The sequence below is a fragment of the Oncorhynchus tshawytscha genome, linkage group LG19, assembly GCF_018296145.1.
Source record: "Oncorhynchus tshawytscha isolate Ot180627B linkage group LG19, Otsh_v2.0, whole genome shotgun sequence".
Taxonomy (NCBI): domain Eukaryota; kingdom Metazoa; phylum Chordata; class Actinopteri; order Salmoniformes; family Salmonidae; genus Oncorhynchus; species Oncorhynchus tshawytscha.
The window spans coordinates 33,434,151-33,451,454 of NC_056447.1; the positions used below are offsets into that span (position 1 = coordinate 33,434,151).

The 17,304-nt window shown below is 41.5% G+C and overlaps 1 protein-coding gene across 3 annotated transcripts in view; it reads left to right on the forward strand.

Moving 5' to 3' along the window:
* Window positions 1-6,076, forward strand: part of fbxl13 (F-box and leucine-rich repeat protein 13) — a 31,933-nt gene extending 25,857 nt beyond the window's left edge. For 2 of the 3 annotated variants that reach the window (XM_042301611.1, XM_042301610.1), the window contains exons 13-22: window positions 1,590-1,719; window positions 2,640-2,741; window positions 2,886-3,006; window positions 3,453-3,615; window positions 3,710-3,829; window positions 3,925-4,051; window positions 4,138-4,221; window positions 4,361-4,495; window positions 4,568-4,731; window positions 4,846-6,076. In XM_042301611.1, coding sequence (XP_042157545.1) covers window positions 1,590-1,719; window positions 2,640-2,741; window positions 2,886-3,006; window positions 3,453-3,615; window positions 3,710-3,829; window positions 3,925-4,051; window positions 4,138-4,221; window positions 4,361-4,495; window positions 4,568-4,731; window positions 4,846-5,059 — 1,360 coding nt within the window. In that variant the 3' untranslated portion in view covers window positions 5,060-6,076. The remainder of the gene's footprint in view (window positions 1-1,589; window positions 1,720-2,639; window positions 2,742-2,885; window positions 3,007-3,452; window positions 3,616-3,709; window positions 3,830-3,924; window positions 4,052-4,137; window positions 4,222-4,360; window positions 4,496-4,567; window positions 4,732-4,845) is intronic. The other variant, XM_024379653.2, reaches the window with a different exon arrangement.
* Window positions 6,077-17,304: the final 11,228 nt, after the last annotated feature.

Genomic DNA, 17,304 nt, shown 5'->3' on the forward strand with positions numbered 1-17,304 from the left:
TTTGGCTCTCTCTCTCTCTCCTAATCTTAACCATTTGGCTCTCTCTCTCTCTCCTAATCTTAACCATTTGGCTCTCTCTCTCTCATCTTAATCTTAACCATTTGGCTCTATCTCCTAATCTTAACCATTTGGCTCTCTCTCTCTCTTAACCATTTGGCTCTCTCTCTCTCATCTCCTAATCTTAACCATTTGGCTCTCTCTCTCTCTCCTATCTCCTAATCTTAACCATTTGGCTCTCTCTCTCTCATCTCCTAATCTTAACCATTTGGCTCTCTCTCTCTCATCTCCTAATCTTAACCATTTGGCTCTCCATCTTAATCTTAACCATTTGGCTCTCTCTCTCTCATCTCCTAATCTTAACCATTTGGCTCTCTCTCTCTCATCTCCTAATCTTAACCATTTGGCTCTCTCTCTCATCTCCTATCTTAACCATTTGGCTCTCTCTCTCTCATCTCCTAATCTTAACCATTTGGCTCTCTCTCTCTCATCTCCTAGTCTTAACCATTTGGCTCTCTCTCTCATCTCCTAGTCTTAACCATTTGGCTCTCTCTCTCTCATCTCCTAGTCTTAACCATTTGGCTCTCTCTCTCTCATCTCCTAATCTTAACCATTTGGCTCTCTCTCTCTCTCTCTCTTTCTCTCTCTTCTGAATGGAAAATAGTCACTTAAATCCCAGGCCACAGCTATTATTCATGTCATAAGAATTACCCAACACTGTTATCCCAGTGATGTAGTGGAATGATGTGGCACGATGAAACAGAAATACTGAGAGGAACAGAGAGAGAAACAGAATGAGAAATAGGGAAAGTAAATGTTTGTGTGAGCGCATGCAGGACCTTGACCATGTTTATTTGTATCCTTTGTATCCAAAGAATGTTACACCTGAAAGCAATTCCATAGGCTCAGTTTTCTTTTAAACCTCATGAGTTTATAGACTAGAAATCATTGGAACCTAGCAGTGTGAAAATGCTTCACAGACCTGGCTGAGAATTAACCTGGAGAAATAGTCTTATTTCAGTTCAATTGCAAAGACTTTCAACCCTCAGCTGCTGCTGTCAACACATTCCTACACGCCATTCTCTCTCTATGGCAGTTCCCTTCTCTCCTCCTCTCTGTCTCTTTGTCCACCCTTCATCTCTGCTGTTCTTGTGGGATTTCTCTTGATTAACAATGTCTAAACTTAGGTTTCGAAAGAAAAGATTCTCCCAATCAGATGCCACAGTCAATTGACAACTCTGCCAACCTCACGTCTCACCAACCCTCTCAACCCCTTTCCTGACATCCTACCTTGGTCGTTCAACTGCTGCAACCCGGCCAGATGTCAAATAATCATTCATATCCTCACTATCCAACCCCCACACCTTCACAAACTGAAGATTGTGAGAACTAGTGAAATCAGGCTGATAACAGACTGCAGGTGCACATTGGCTTTAGAAATACTCTGGAGTATTACTTTTCCAATACAAATCATGGAACTTTTAGAGGTGCCTTAAGCACATCCAGTATGGATATGAGGCTAATACACAGCCAGTTGTTGCCCAGTACTGCCCACATATAGATCTTAACCCCCCCCCTGTCTGTCTGTCCAGGAGCTGTCTGAACCTGCAGTTCCTGAGTTTAGCATGCTGCCGTAGGTTCACTGATAAAGGCTTACAGTACCTGGCCTCAGGGAAGGGCTGCCACAAGCTCATCCACCTTGACCTCTCTGGCTGCACTCAGGTCAGTTCCTATGGTCCTCTCTGATCTGTATGTCTCCTCTTCCATCTGCTTCAACTATATCCAGATCAGTTTGTATGCTCCTCTCTTCTCCAACACGTCTGTGTCCTCTGCTACCCTGCTGTACTGAAGTCAGTTTGCGTGCTCCTCTCATTTACAAGTATGTAGGTTGATACTGGGATTTGAGAGAGGTTCTCTCTCTGACTCTAAGAGAGAAGGACGTGGCTACAGCTAACACACTGGTTTTAGATTGCAACAGTCACCAGAGCCAGCATTGGTCCAACTCCAGCTGGTTGAGTGTTTGTACTCTGCAGAGAGAGAGAGAGAATGGTCACACTGCCCACAAAATGAGGTGGAAACTGAGCTGCACTTCCTAACCTCCTGCCCAATGTATGACCATATTAGAGACACATATTTCCCTCAGATTACACAGATCCACAAAGAATTTGAAAACAAATCCAATTTTGATAAACTCCCATATCTACTGGATGAAATACCACAGTGTGCCATCACAGCAGCAAGATGTGTGACCTGTTGCCACAAGAAAAGGGCAACGAGTGAAGAACAAACACAATTGTAAATACAACCCATATTTATGCTTATTTATTTTCCCTTATGTACTTAAACATTTGTACATTGTTACAACACTGTATATATACATAATGACATTTGTAATGTCTTTATTGTTTTGAAAAATGTTTACTGTTCATTTTGATTGTTTATTTCACTTTTGTATATTATCTACCTCACTTGCTTTGGCAATGGTAACACGTTTCCCATGCCAATAAAGCCCATTGAATTGAGAGAGAGAGAGACTGCAGCCAACCTGTTTGTTTTAAATTACAAAGTGTACACACTGGCCCTCCATCTTTCTCTCACCCACCTACTCTCTAATGTACTCTGTGTGTGGTGTTTTGTCCCAGCAGATCTCAGTGGAAGGTTTCAGGTACATAGCAGCGGGCTGCCCTCTGCTCCAGCAGATAGTCTTCAATGACATGCCTACTCTGTCAGACAGCTGTGTGCTGGTACGTATGGAGCTACCAGACAACTCATTTAGGCTCTGGACAAAATGATTGGGAGTAAGACCATATTTTTAACCTCCATTGGCTACCTGTCATTAATGAGTGAATGGACCTCTGCCTGTCACTTAGTCTGGTTTCTTGCAATAGGAGCTGGCCTCTAAGTGTCACTCTCTGTCTGCCATCTCCCTATGGGACACGCCCCATCTCTCAGACTCCGCCTTCAAAGCCATCGCTGAGGTGGCCAACCTCTCCAAGTTCAGTGTTGATGGTGAGTGTGTGTGCCTGAGTTGTGTCATGTTCCATGTCTATCTATTAGTGTTCTTTATTTGTCTTGGCAACAATCATTGTGGTGAGTCTTGTTCCCAGGGTGACGTCTACAGGAGCTCTGATTGGGTAACTGAGTGAGGCGCTAGGCCTCATTTCATGTGATTGGTCTGTGACATCAAACCATGATGCAGCCGCCAGCAGGTCATGTAGTTGGTCAACCCTGAAACTTTTGCTATCCTCTAACTCTTGGCCTTATACAGTTCTGTATCTGGCACAAGTCACTTAAGTGATTAGCCAATCATTATAGCTCTTCAGCCAAAGGAGATGGTCAGTTTGTTTCTGAGGATGTGATTAGTCATGTAAGACAAATGGTTCAGGGGCAGTATCAACACACACACTTTGTTTGTTATGGTGCGTGTTATTACAGTTGTCCGTGTGTTTTTGTAGGTAACAGTCGTATGTCAGACATCAGTTGGAGGGCTCTGTGTCGTAGCTCTCCAGGCCTTACGAGACTCCATGCTGCTGACTGCCCTAGAATGACTGACTCCAGCCTAAAGTCTATGGGCGCCCTCAAAAACCTGGTCTACCTCAACATCTCACACTGCAGCAGGTGTGTGTGTGCACGTGTGGTCTGTTTCTCTACGTTAGATGATATCGGGCTGTGCTACCTGACTGCTTGTGTGTGCGCTCGTGTGTGTTCGTAGGGTGAGTGACATGGGGCTGCGGTACCTGACTGAGGGGCCTTCTGCCTCTAAACTGAGGGAGCTGAATCTGAGCAACTGCAGCCGCATCAACGACTTAGCTATCATGAGGGTGGCTCAAAAGTAAGGTCATATAAAAACTCACGCACACACGCATATATTACACACAAGTACTGTACACACTGACAGACTGGCGTGGTGTGTGTGTGTGTGTACAGGTGCAGTAAGCTGAACCACCTGAGTGTGTCTTACTGTGATAACCTGTCTAATTCTGGTCTGGAGTGGCTCAGTAGCTGTTCCTCTCTCCTCTCTCTGGACATCAGTGGCTGCAACATCATGGACCAGGTAATGCTCCCATACGTTGCCGTGTAGGTGTGTCGTATTACAGTTAGCTATCTAAAACACTCCAACAACACAACTTATGTTTTCAGGGGTTGATTGCTCTAGGTGGGAACCCTGGCCTGAAGAAGCTGGTTGCCTCTGAGTGTGTCTGGATCACTGACATTGGCATAGAGGTACTGTTTACTTTGTGTTCTGCAGTCTGCACAGTACCTTTTGACTGTCTGTGACACCTCATTGAAAGAGTGTTAAAGGAATTCACTTCTTAAAGTAACCCTCCTCCTCTTCTCTCTCCTGTTCTCCCTGTGAAAGCAGAAGTTCTGCAGGCAGGCGAGAGGTCTGGAGTATATTGACGTGTCTCACTGTGTAGCTCTATCTGACCAGGCCATCAAGGCTCTGTCCTTCTACTGCAGGACTATAGTCACGTTACGCATGCCTGGCTGCCCAAAGGTATTCACACACACACAAACAAACAATATTACCAAAATATCTTGCCTATTGTCTATGCACTTCCCCTATCAGATGACAGACCTGGCGGTACAGTACCTGACAGTAGGGCGTCACTTCCTGAGAGAGCTGGACGTGAGTGGCTGTGTTCTGTTGACTGATCGCACACCACGCTTCCTACAGACAGGCTGCCCACAGCTCAACACCATCAACATGGTCTACTGCAGGGGAATATCCAAGTAAGACACGCATACACACACTTCAACTGAAATGAAATGTTTAGAAACTAAAGATGTAACACTGGGAGCACAGTAGCAGTGTGTGTGTGTGTGTGTGTGTGTGTGTGTGTGTAGGCAGGCGGCTCTGAGGCTCCAGCCCTGTGTTGAGAAGTGGGAGCACAGTAACGATGACGCCCCCTACTGGTTCGGCTATGACAGTCTTGGCCAGCTGCTGCAGCCAATTGGACGACCTGACAAGATCCAGGATACCTGGGAGGAAGAGGAGCCAGCACCAAGAAACAACAAAAAGAGGAATTTGATAAAGGCCTGTGGAGAGGACTACGAATGAATACAGCATGAATACACACACAGTCCATGAAGATAAACAAACACACAACGACTTAGTTTATACAGTACACACACACCGCCTCACAATCTACGGTAAATCAAATCCCTAACACATACACTGCACCTTACATTAACTCTAGCTCAGATATCAAGCAACGGAAAGGAATGGCCAAAGATTAATAACCATAAAACAATATTTTGTATCTGAGAATCAATGCAGTATATACAGTATATACATTTATGCAGTTTATACAGAATATACATTTATGCAAAGCTTCTGCATCATACTGTTTCAAAGCTTTCTTCTATGCATTGCAACACAAGACAGATGATTGAATTTCATAATTACATCAATTTTAGCTTGGAAATAATCATTAAAAAATGTCCTCAATATGATTAGATTTATTTGTCATTGTCAACACTTTTCCCAGTTTTTTTTATTTGCAGTAAATTGATCCCCCCAAGCCTATTTTATACATTTTGCAGTTTCCTCTCTGTGCTAAGAAAGTCTTTAGAGTTCTTCTTGCATTGCCTGTTGCACACACACTAACCACAGCAGTCTCTGAACTTCTCAAAAGTCCAGTTAGACTTCAAGCTCAATACTGAAACTGAATATGTGAGACCTGAATGTTGTTCAGTGTTTCAATCTAAGAGCTCTGCTGATGACCACAAAGACAATGACTGAACTAGCCTGGCTGCCAGCATGCCACTATATTTCTGCTTGAGCCCTCTCGTGACAACAACAGTTGGCTAAAACAGAAACATGACTGAGTTACCTCTACTCTAACCATGATCATGTGCTACAACTGTATATAGACATATAATATAGCCTGCAGTTTCCGTTATCACATATGTATCATAGCCTTTACTTTCAGGCATGTTATTCACTTCTAAAACAATAGATTGAGAACAGAAATCAATTGTAGACCGTTTGCTTGGGTAAGAAATTGGCACCCTTGATAAAGATGAGCAATAATAACTGAAGGGAAAGGGGGATACCTAGTCAGTTGTACAACTGAATGCCTTCAACTGAAATGTGTCTTCCGCATTTAACCCAACCCCTCTGAATCAGAGGTACGGGGGAGCTGCCTTAATCGACATCCACGTCTTCGGCGCCAGGGGAACAATGGGTTAACTGCCTTGGTCAGGGGCAAAATAACAGATTTTTCCTTGTCATAAAATAAATCAAATACTGAGTGATATTGTATGTAATATTTTGGGGGGAAATTAATATGTTATACTAATACAATTTCTCAGAGAAAGAGATTTTGTTTAACAAGTAATAGTTTTCCTCAAAAGGGTAGGTGTCAAAATTATTGACACCTCTTATGAATAAAGTAGTCAAAAGTTTAGTATTGGGTCCCATATCCCTAGCATGCAATGACTACATCAAGCTTGTGACTCTACAATCTTGTTGGATGCATTTGCAGTTAGTTTTGGTTGTGTTTCAGATTATTTTGTGCCCAGAAGAAATTAATGGTAAATAATGTGTCATTTTGGAGTCACTTTTATTATAAGTAAGAATATGTTTCTAAACACTTCTACATTAAATGTGGATGTTACCATGATTACAGATAATCCTGAATGAATCGTGAATATTTATGACTATTTGGATTTGTATTTATTATGGATCCAGCAGCTACTCTTCATGGGGTCCAGCAAAATTAAGGCAGTTTATACCATTTTTAAAACCTTACAATACATTCACAGATTTCACCACACACTGTGTGCCCTCAGGCCCCTAGTCCACCACTACCACATATCTACATACTAAATCCATGTGTATGTATATCGTGTGTGTGTGTGTGTGTGCCAATGTTTGTGTTCATCAGTTTTTTAAATATCATTTTACTGGTGGCATTAGTTACTTGATGTGGAATTGAGTTCCATGAATTCATGGCTCTATTTAGCACTGTGTGCCTCCCATAGTCTGTTATGGATTTGAGGACTGTGAAGAGACCTCTTGTGGTATGTCTTATACATGTCAATACCTCTCATAAATAAAAGTAGTGATGAATGCATATTATTAATATTAGCTCTCTCTATACATTCAAGGGCCAGCCGTACTGCTCTGTTCTGATCCAACGGCAATTTTCCTAAGTCCTTTTTTGTGGCACCTGACCACACGACTGAACGGTAGTCGAGGTGTGACAAAACTAGGGCCTGTAGGACCTGCCTTGTTGATAGTAGTGTTAAGAAGGCAGAGCATCGCTTTATTATAGACTTCTCCCCATCTTAGCTACTACTGCATCAATGTTTTGACTGTCACGATCGTCATGGTGGAAAAGACCGGACCAAGGTGCAGCATTTATTTATAAATGTCGCCAACAAAACAAAGAATAATGACACGACCGTGAAGCTTACTTCGACTATACAGGCCACTAAAAAAGACAACTACCCACAACTAAGGTGGAAAAACAGGCTGCCTATGTATGATTCCCAATCAGAGACAACGATAGACAGCTGTCCCTGATTGAGAACCATACCCGGCCAAAACATAGAAACAGAAAACATAGAAATAAAGAAACTAGAATGCCCACCCTAGTCACACCCTGGCGTAACCAAAATAGAGAATAAAAGCCGCTCTATGGCCAGGGCGTGACATTGGCCATAACGGTTTACAATCTAGGGTTACTCCAAGCAGTTTAGTCATCTCATCTTGTTCAATTTTCACATTATTTATTACAAGATTTAGTTGAGGTTAATGGTTTAGTGAGTGTTTTGTTCCAAATACAATGCTTTTAGTTTTAGAAATATTTAGGGCAAACTTATTCCTTGCCACCCACTCTGAAACTAACTGCAGCTCTTTGTTGAGTGTTGCAGTCATTTCCGTCGCTGTAGTAGCTGACGTGTATAGTCATTCGCATACATAGAAACTCTGGCTTTACTCAAAGTTAGTGGCATGTCGTTAGTAAAGATTGAAAAATTGTGGGCAGAGCTGAAAAAGAGTGCAAGCGAGGAGGCCTACAAACCTGACTCAGTTACACCAGCTCTGTCAGGAGGAATGGGCCAAAATTCACCCAACTTATTGTGGGAAGCTTGTGGAAGCCTACCTGAAATATTTGACCCAAGTAAAAAATGTAAAGGCAATGCTACCAAATACTAATTGAGTGTATGTAAACTTCTGACCCACTAGGAATGTGATGAAAGAAATAAAATATTAAATAAATAATTCTCTCTATTATTATTCTGACATTTCACATTCTTAAAATAAGTGGTGATAGCAACTGACCTAACACAGGACATTTTTACTCTGATTAAATGTCAGGAATTACGAAAAACTGAGTATAAATATATTTGGCTAAAACAAGTGTTATGTTAACTTATGAATTCAACTGTACACTATATATACAAAAGTATGTTGACACCCCTTCAAATTTGTGGATTCGACTATTTCAGCCACACCCGTTGCTGACAAGTGTATAAAATCGAGCACACCGCCATGCAATCTCCATAGACAAACATTGGCAGTAGAATGGCCTTCCTGAAGAGCTATGTGACTTACAACGTGGAAGCGTCATTGGATACCACCTGTCCAACAAGTCAGTTCATCAAATGTCTGCCTTGCTAGAGCTGCCCCAGTCAACTGTAAGTGCTGTTATTGTGAAGTGGAAACATCTAGGAGCAACAACAGGTCAGACGCGAAGTGGTAGGCCACACAAGCTCACAGAACGGGACTGTTGAGTGCTGAAGTACGTAAAAATCGTCTGTCCTTGTTTGCAACACTCACTAGCGAGTGCCAAACTGCCTCTGGAAGCAACGTCAACACAATAACTGTTTGTCGGGAGCTTCATGAAATGGGTTTCCATGGCCGAGCAACCGCACACAAGCCTAAGATCACCATGGTTTGTTGAGATCAGTATGGAAAAACTGGGCTGGCCTGCACAGAGCTCTGACCACAACCCCATTGAACAATTTTGGGATGAATTGGAACGCCGATTGTGAGCCAGGCCTAATCGCAGTGTCCGACCTCACTAATGCTCTTGTGGCTGAATGGAATAAGTCCCCCAGCAATGTTCCAACATCTAGTGGAAAACCTTTCCAGAAGAGTGGAGGCTGTTATAGCAGCAAAGGGGGGAACAACTCCATATTAATGCCCATGATTTTGGAATGTCCATATACTTTTGACAATGTAGTGTATGTTGCCCACGGATAGGCTAGGAGTTTCTAACTTTGAATTTATTGGTATCTAATCTTTTCACATCTATAAGAGCCTTGGGATATAGGTAAGGGGTTAAAGCATGTCATCACAGAAAGCTACATGAGGCCAGAACCATTTGACTTTGGGTGGGGCCATCATTATTTCTTATGCTCAGCTGTCTCCTCCTTATACTTGCATTCACAGAGGGAGAAGGGGCTCCGGCATTATAACAAGACGACGTGGCTGTAGTTTTAGTCACATAATCGTATTCATATTTATCTTGACAGTACAGCTTTAATCCCATTCATATTTATTTTGACTGCGTGCAGCACAGTTTCCACTCTGTCTTCAACCTTCAGGTATCACACTCCATCTTCTTGACACGCACATTGCCCTCTCCTTGAGTGGTGATGTAAAGGTCTGACACACACACACACACACACACACACACACAGAGTAGGACATGTGATATCTATCTGATCACTGGTTTTATAAGAGTTAGGGGAAGTGCTTGGTTACGGGTCATCAGATCAATGATGTAATTATGAGCATCAGCTGACAGTCTGATCCTAGTACAGTTTGGTACCGTGAATGGTGATGAAGGCCCGGTTCGCCTCGGGAAAAGCGTGCGGGTCTATACGTCGTATGGAGATGTTACATTGGCGCTGAACCCGCACTTTGCTAAAGGGGTTAACAACTAGAGTCCACTGCTTCGAGTGCTTATTCACCTCTTTCGTGGTTGAAGCGCAGGGAGAGGTCGAGAACATTTGGACATGCTGCCAGGGACCACCAACGTAAAAGTCAGAGACCGACACATTGGTTCGCAGAACAACATGGTCACCGACCATAAACAATCCTGAACATAAACATCGCACGAGGGGTGCTTACTGTGGAGTTGAGTAGAAATATGAAACCATTTGATGCGCTCCACGTCCTGCGGAAAGACAAGACTATTTTGGTCAAGGACAGGTTCCAACCATAGACTGTAAAAGGTTCCAACTCCTTTACTAGGTAATCTTCTAGCCCTGGGGTGTAATCATTAGTCCAAACAGTTGCACGTTTCTTTTGGACACATTCATGTAAGTCCCTCCCAGTTTCGTTCAGTATGCTACCATTGTGAAACAGAATCGTCTAATGAATACGCCCTTGTCCTATCAAAAACGTCTAGTGAATGGGCCAGGAGGCTCACTAAAATATCTCCGGGTGTTTGGAAATGTAGTCCCAGATAATTGAAAGATGGCGTGAACATTGCCATCCAGTGGCTCCTTTACCTATTCGTTACTGCAGACTCATTGCCCTAAGACTTTCACTTTGTAAATGTTAATTAACTTAGTTCCAAATTAAGACGAACAAAGAAGACCTGAGATATTATCCCACTGCTGCCACCAATGTTGTGATTGAGAGGGAATCGCAGGATTTGGGACTATGGTTATAGGGTGCAGCCAGACCTCTTGGTAGAGACTGTTTGGCTTCTCACACAGAGACACATTTGGATAGTGTTGTTACGCACGCCTCTATGAAGAGGGAATGCAACACCCTGCTACAACTAAACTCTCTGTGAAGCGAAAAAGGTATGCACTGTAGGTGCGAGTAAAAAATGACAACAAGCAGAATGTGGTACCGTTTACAAGGACTTTATTCCTTTACACGGTAATATGGGGAAAAGGGGCTGGACGGAACCAAAGCAAAGAAAGTAAATCTCAAAGCCCCCCCCTCTCCTATCTTACCTGCCTACCCACTACTTACCTAATTTAGCACCACCTGGTGCCCTAACCAAAATACAAGGGGTGGTCCGCCCAGGTCTTACCTAGTGTGCCTAGACAGCGAATATGCTACGGGTATATGTATGCCCGCGGGCCTCTTGCCTAAGCACTCCCTAGGTGCCTTCCCCTTCCCCCCTGGGAACAAATGAAACAGAATATTAAACAATTTCACAAACAAACTAAGAGACAAAAGGACATCAAATAAGTTCTATCTGAGCAACAAACTCACAAAACATACCAACTCTCAGCAAAATCAACCTCTAGCAAAATCTCTACAATGACCTCCCAGCAAATCTCTCTAGCAAATCTCTCTAGCAAATCTACCTCCAGCAAAATCCTCTACAAAAAGACCTCCTGAACAGAACACTGGCTTTTATATAGCTTCTGAAGGAATGGGTAATTGGAGACAGCTGTGTCTTGACGAGGGGGCGGGGTCAGCTCTCCAATTAGCCCTGGAGTCGACCAATCAGCTGCTTGAGGGATTTCAGGAAGCCATTTCCTGAAATAAACACATGCAAATACACAAACTACAACACATAATCTGGGGAATGTAACAAGTGTGATAGTGTTTAGAGAAGTGTATATATAGTAGCAGGGGCGACCCGTCGTTCAGGGCAGCTGGGGCTCTGAACGCCACATTTATAGCTTGCCTGTTTTGCATTAATACATATCAGTTTGCAAACAATGTCAAAATATATATACAATTGAGCCGCATACAAAGTTGGTCTCTTTTGTTTTCTTGAACAAGGCAGCTCCAAAATGGAGGTGTTTCAGCATAGCTCAGTGCTTTCAATGGTGGTGGGGCAAGCCAGCAGAAAATATGGAGCGTTGCGCTGTGATTGGCTCAGTGTTCTGTCACTCATGGGGATACAACGTCACCGCCAAGTCTAAGGGTAAAGCAAAAGAATTCTAGCCCATTGGGTGCTGCCAAAGAGTTACATTAGAAGTGCCCATCCAAGAAGGCTCAAGGTCATTGGTCACAAATAAAATGAAGTCAAATCACAGTATATCTACAGTAGCTTTGATTGGACTGAAAATCTTAGCTAGCAGTCATCATCATGAATAAAGGTGACAATCTACTGGCAAATCCTTTTTTAATCCTCCTCATGAAGAGAAATTACAGATAAAACGTATCAATGCTCATCGTCCATTACACAAGTTGGAAATCGCAAATTCAACAATGAATGGTTTGGGAGGAATCAGTGGCTAACTGCAAGCATTGCAAAGCAACCATTAGTCTGCTATTCAGTGGAGTGGCTGTGTGGTCCCATGTATAAGATTACGGGTCTCATTTCCGAGTTTAAATGATAAACATTCAACATTGGCCATGCTGCCAATGGAGCATGATTTGTGATGCACTCAAAACAACTGTTAATTCGGAACTGCAAAATCTGACTTTAGTGAATGCAAGACAACTGGGAACTCGGGAAAAATTAGGTATGACTGGGAAAATACATTTTGAACTTTCATCTAACGCGGAATCTCTGCCTCTTTCTAGAGCTAGGACCTGAAGATCACTGACATCATCATGATTCAACCTTTTTTTTATGCTTTCAAGTTCCCAGTCTTGAAAGCACCATTGTCACAGGCCGACTCATAGCCTGTGGCAAAAATGAGGGGACGCGAACAACAGGTATAGGCCAATCAAAAAGGTTCTTTATTGTAAACCAAAACTATTAACTTTAAACAAAGAAAAAGGAATGAGGTGTGAAAGTATCATAATGTAAGGTGTATGTAAAGTGCAGGGATGCATGAATCTGTGTGTGAATGACTGAGTGAAAACTATGCAAAGGAACAAACAAAATAGGATCAACTACAAAGGAACAAACAAAACAGGATCATACCTGGAGGAGCAGAGAGAGAGACAAGAGTGATTAGTGAAACAGTTTAAATACTTTGAGCCCAGGTGACTCCAATCACTAAGGACCCTCTGCCTGCAGGAGGAACCGCCCCTGCACTGCAGAGGAGGAACCGCCCCTGCACTGCAGAGGAGGAGCCGTGATACCATAAATCCAGAGAATGCTAGACTTTGATGACAAAGTATGATGACAGAATTCACAGACAGTGCCACCTTCCTGTTCAAGTGAGCACAGCACAACAAGGTGAGTTCAACAATGTCTTGTATGCTGCTGTATAAATGATGTAATATGCCAGGTAGATATGTATACTGTAGCTAAGAAAGTAATACTAAGTGTATGTTGTGTAGTAAGCTGTTAGTAGCCCATGTGCCTCACCATAATAATTTGGTCTATTTTCACCTCTTAATTTCGCCTGCTGTTCTGACTTGGTGGTGCACGTGTAGCCTGCAACCTGTTTTTGAGAGATGTAATCATCGAGTATTGTAAGAGATTTCTTTGTCTGCTTATATGACCCCTTTATTTATCCTATGGTTCTGACTTGGTGTACAGGGAGAACATTGTAAGAATGGCCCATGTTCTGAATTCTGTCACTGTACATTTCAAAAGTGCTGAACAAATAGTTTAGTTATATTGACTACATCCGTCCTAGCTCGCTCATTAATGTCTTAATTGAAATGACAGATTGCCTCTTATCTACTTGCTGTCCCCTTATGCCATAGCTTGAACATCTCAATTGACAGTAGAAACCACATTTGTTTAAGCAAGTCAGCCATATCAGCTATGGTTTTTAAATAAATGAGTCTCAATAAATGAGTCTGAATGAACTGTTTCGCTGCCAGACAAGGCTCTGCTGATAGCAAGGTGTAGCAGTGGTAAGGTGTTGTTACTGCTGTTGAGACTCTGCTGTTGGGACAGCTTTATATAGGCCCAAACAGTTTGTGTGCACCGTTTGTCACCGTTATAGTGCAGTTCATGATTTGTTTAGTGTTGTGTAGTGTAGCTTTGCTGGCATGCATCCCACATTTTCTTTTTTTGCCCCACCAAGATTTACATGCTAAAATTCACACTGTATAGTAGGTATTTGAATCAGAAGATTAATAGGTATACTTCATTTCCTGGGCTTAGTTCAAACATGTTTGTATAGAAAGTCAAGAGACTGAACACATCAAAAAAGAAAAATAAGTTATGTTTTTTTGACCGCATTACATTTTCCCCCTGTAAAAATGACTGAGAATCATCAATCATTCCAGTAAAATGAACAAGTCTTTCTACATCTTTTCATTGCAAGAATATATGCCATTTAGCAGTGACTTTTATCCAAAGCGAGTTACAGCAATGCATGCATACATTTGATGTGGTCCTGGGAATCTAACCCACAACCCTGGCAGTACAAGTGTCATTCTTTAACAGCTGAGCCATACAGGACCACCCTCTGAGTATTTTCCTTTCTCGTCACAGGCGAAAGACTTCTACGAAACCGCTTTCCAACAATACTTTCACACAGTAACCTTACATACCATAGATAATAAGGTATCTTATAATATATTACTTCAGGAACTCTACATCTTTTCCACAGATTAAAATTGTCCCATTTTAATCCATAAAAAAGTGGGTTCATTTCAGAACACTATGTGGCAGTATTGTACCAACAAAGCAGGCTTTTCCGAAACCCAATGATAAAAAGAATTCAATCCCTTCTGTGCAATTTTCACAAGTATGTGGTAAATTTTCACAACGCTTAGTACAAATGTCAAAACAGATACTTAAAAAGGCCGTTTTTTCAAAACTCTAAGCACATTTTAAATTCCCTAAGTACAACACACAAAATAATTTAGTCAACTTAATCAATGTTTAATCTAGTAATACATGTTACATATTGCAATACATGTTCATATAAAGTAATTGCTTTTCATAATGCAATGCTCACATTACTTTTGATATGATTTGCCTTCTCATTTTATGAAATACATTTTACTATTACTCAATCCGACTGCTCTTATGAATTGATAATCACTTAACCGATTGGTAAACCGATAGATTTTACACTGGTTTGTCTACAACAGATTTTGAGAACTACATAATGGAAATGTATGTTTGTGATATATACTGTAATGATATGATATACTGTAATGTACTATTATGATGATAACTATTATGATTTTACTTCACTGTAGGTTAAAACATTTTTATATTGACAAGTTCAGAGATGTGCTGTATGTAATAAATTCCCCTATACAGTACATGGCTCCAAAATCACTGGCCTACTTTTGTGTGGGGGTTTCACACTGCTTTACTAAAATTGCATTGGCCAATACAGTACTGTAATTCAGTAATATATGCCATTTACGTAGCAGACGTTTTTATCTAAAGTGACTACAATACAGTAAAATACAATATATGATTACGATACAGGAGGAAGGTGTATGATCACCATCCCCATGAGTGTCCACCCTCCAGACCTGCGCTATCGTTCAAAAGTTTTAGAAGGTCTATTCATTCAAGGGTTTTTCTTTATTTGTACTATTTTCTACATAGTAGAATAATAGTGAAGACATCAAAACTATGAAATAACACATATGGACTCATGTAGTAACCAGAAAAGTGATAAACAAATCAAAATATATTGGAGATTTTAGATTTTTCAAAAGCCACCCTTTGCCTTGATGACAGCTTTGCACACTCTCAACCAGCTTCACCTGGAATGCTTTTCCAACAGTCTTGAAGGAGTTCCCACATATGCTGAGCACTTGTTGGCTGTTTTTCCTTCACTCTGCAGTCCAACTCATCCCAAACCATCTCAATTTGATTGAGGACAGGGGACTGTGCAGACCAGATCATCTGATGCAGCACTCCATCACTCTCCTTCTTGGTAAAATAGCCCACACACAGCATGGAGGTGTGTTGGGTCATTGTCCTGTTGAAAAACAAATGATAGTCCCACTAAGCCCAAACCAGATTGGATGGCGTAACGCTGTGGTAACCATGCTGGTCAAGTGTGCCTTGAATTCTAAATAAATCACAGATCGTGTCACCAGAAAAGCACCCACACACCATAACACCTCCTCCATGCTTTACGATGGAAAATACACATGCAGAGATCATCAGTTCACCCACACCACGTCTCACAAAGACACAACGGTTGCAACCAAAAATCTACAAATTGGACTCCAGACCAAAGGACAAATTTCCACCGGTCTAATGTCTATTGCTTGTGTTTCTTGGCCCAAGCAAGTCTCTTCTTCTTATTGGTGTCCTTTAGTAGTGGTTTCTTTGCAGCAATTCGACCATGAAGGCTTGATTCACAGTTTCCTCTGAACAGTTGATGTTGAGATGTGTCTGTTACTTGAACTCTGTGAAGCATTTATTTGGGCTGCAATATCTGAGGCTGGTAACTCTAATGAACTTATCCTCTGCAGCAGAGATAACTCTGGGTCTTCCATTGCTGTGGCGGTCCTCATGAGAGCCAGTTTCATCATAGCGCTTGATGGTTTTTGCGACTGCACTTGAAGAAACTTAAACAGTTCTTGACATTTTTCCGTATTAACTGACCTTCATGTCTTAAAGTAATGATTGACTGTTGTTACTCTTTGCTTATTTGAGCTGTTCTTGATATAATATGGACTTGGTCTTTTACCAAATAGGGCTATCTTCTGTATACCCCCCTACCGTGTCACAACACAACTGGTTGGCTCAAATGCATTAAGAAGGAAAGAAATTCCACAAATTAACTTTTACGAAGGCACAGCAGTTAATTGAAATGCATTCCAGGTGACTACCTCATGAAGCTGGTTGAGAGAATGCCAAGAGTATGCAAAGCTGTCATCAAGGCTAAGGGTGGGTATTTGAATCATCTCAAATATAAAATATATTTTGATTTGTTTAACACTTTTTTTGGTTACTACATGATTCCATATGTGTTATTTAATAGTTTTGATGTCTTTACTATTACTCTACAATGTAGAAAATTGTCAAATAAAGAAAAACCCCGGAATGAGTAGGTGTTCTAAAACTTTTGACCGGTAGTGTATGTCAGGCTTATATTCACCAAGCCAAAAGGTTTTTTCCCATGTGGATTAACAATGATGACATTTACTGGGATGTCAATGAGAACCTTTGGCCAAACGTTCAAGACATCCTTGATGCAAACTAGTCTATGTTAAATGTCATGTTTATTTAATTAATTGAATTTGTTTAATTTGATTACAGTACACCTAAACTCAGCAAAAAAAATAAACGTCCTCTCACTGTCACCTGTGTTTATTTTCAGCAAGCTGAACATGTGTAAATATTTGTATGAACATAAGATTCAACAACTGAGACATAAACTGAACAAGTTCCACAGACATGTGACTAACAGAAATTGAATGTGTCCCTGAACAAAGGGGGGGTCAAAATCAAAAGAAACAGTCAGTATCTGGTGTGGCCACCAGCTGTATGAAGTACTGCAGTGCATCTCTTCCTTACAAGAGAACACTGACATTCC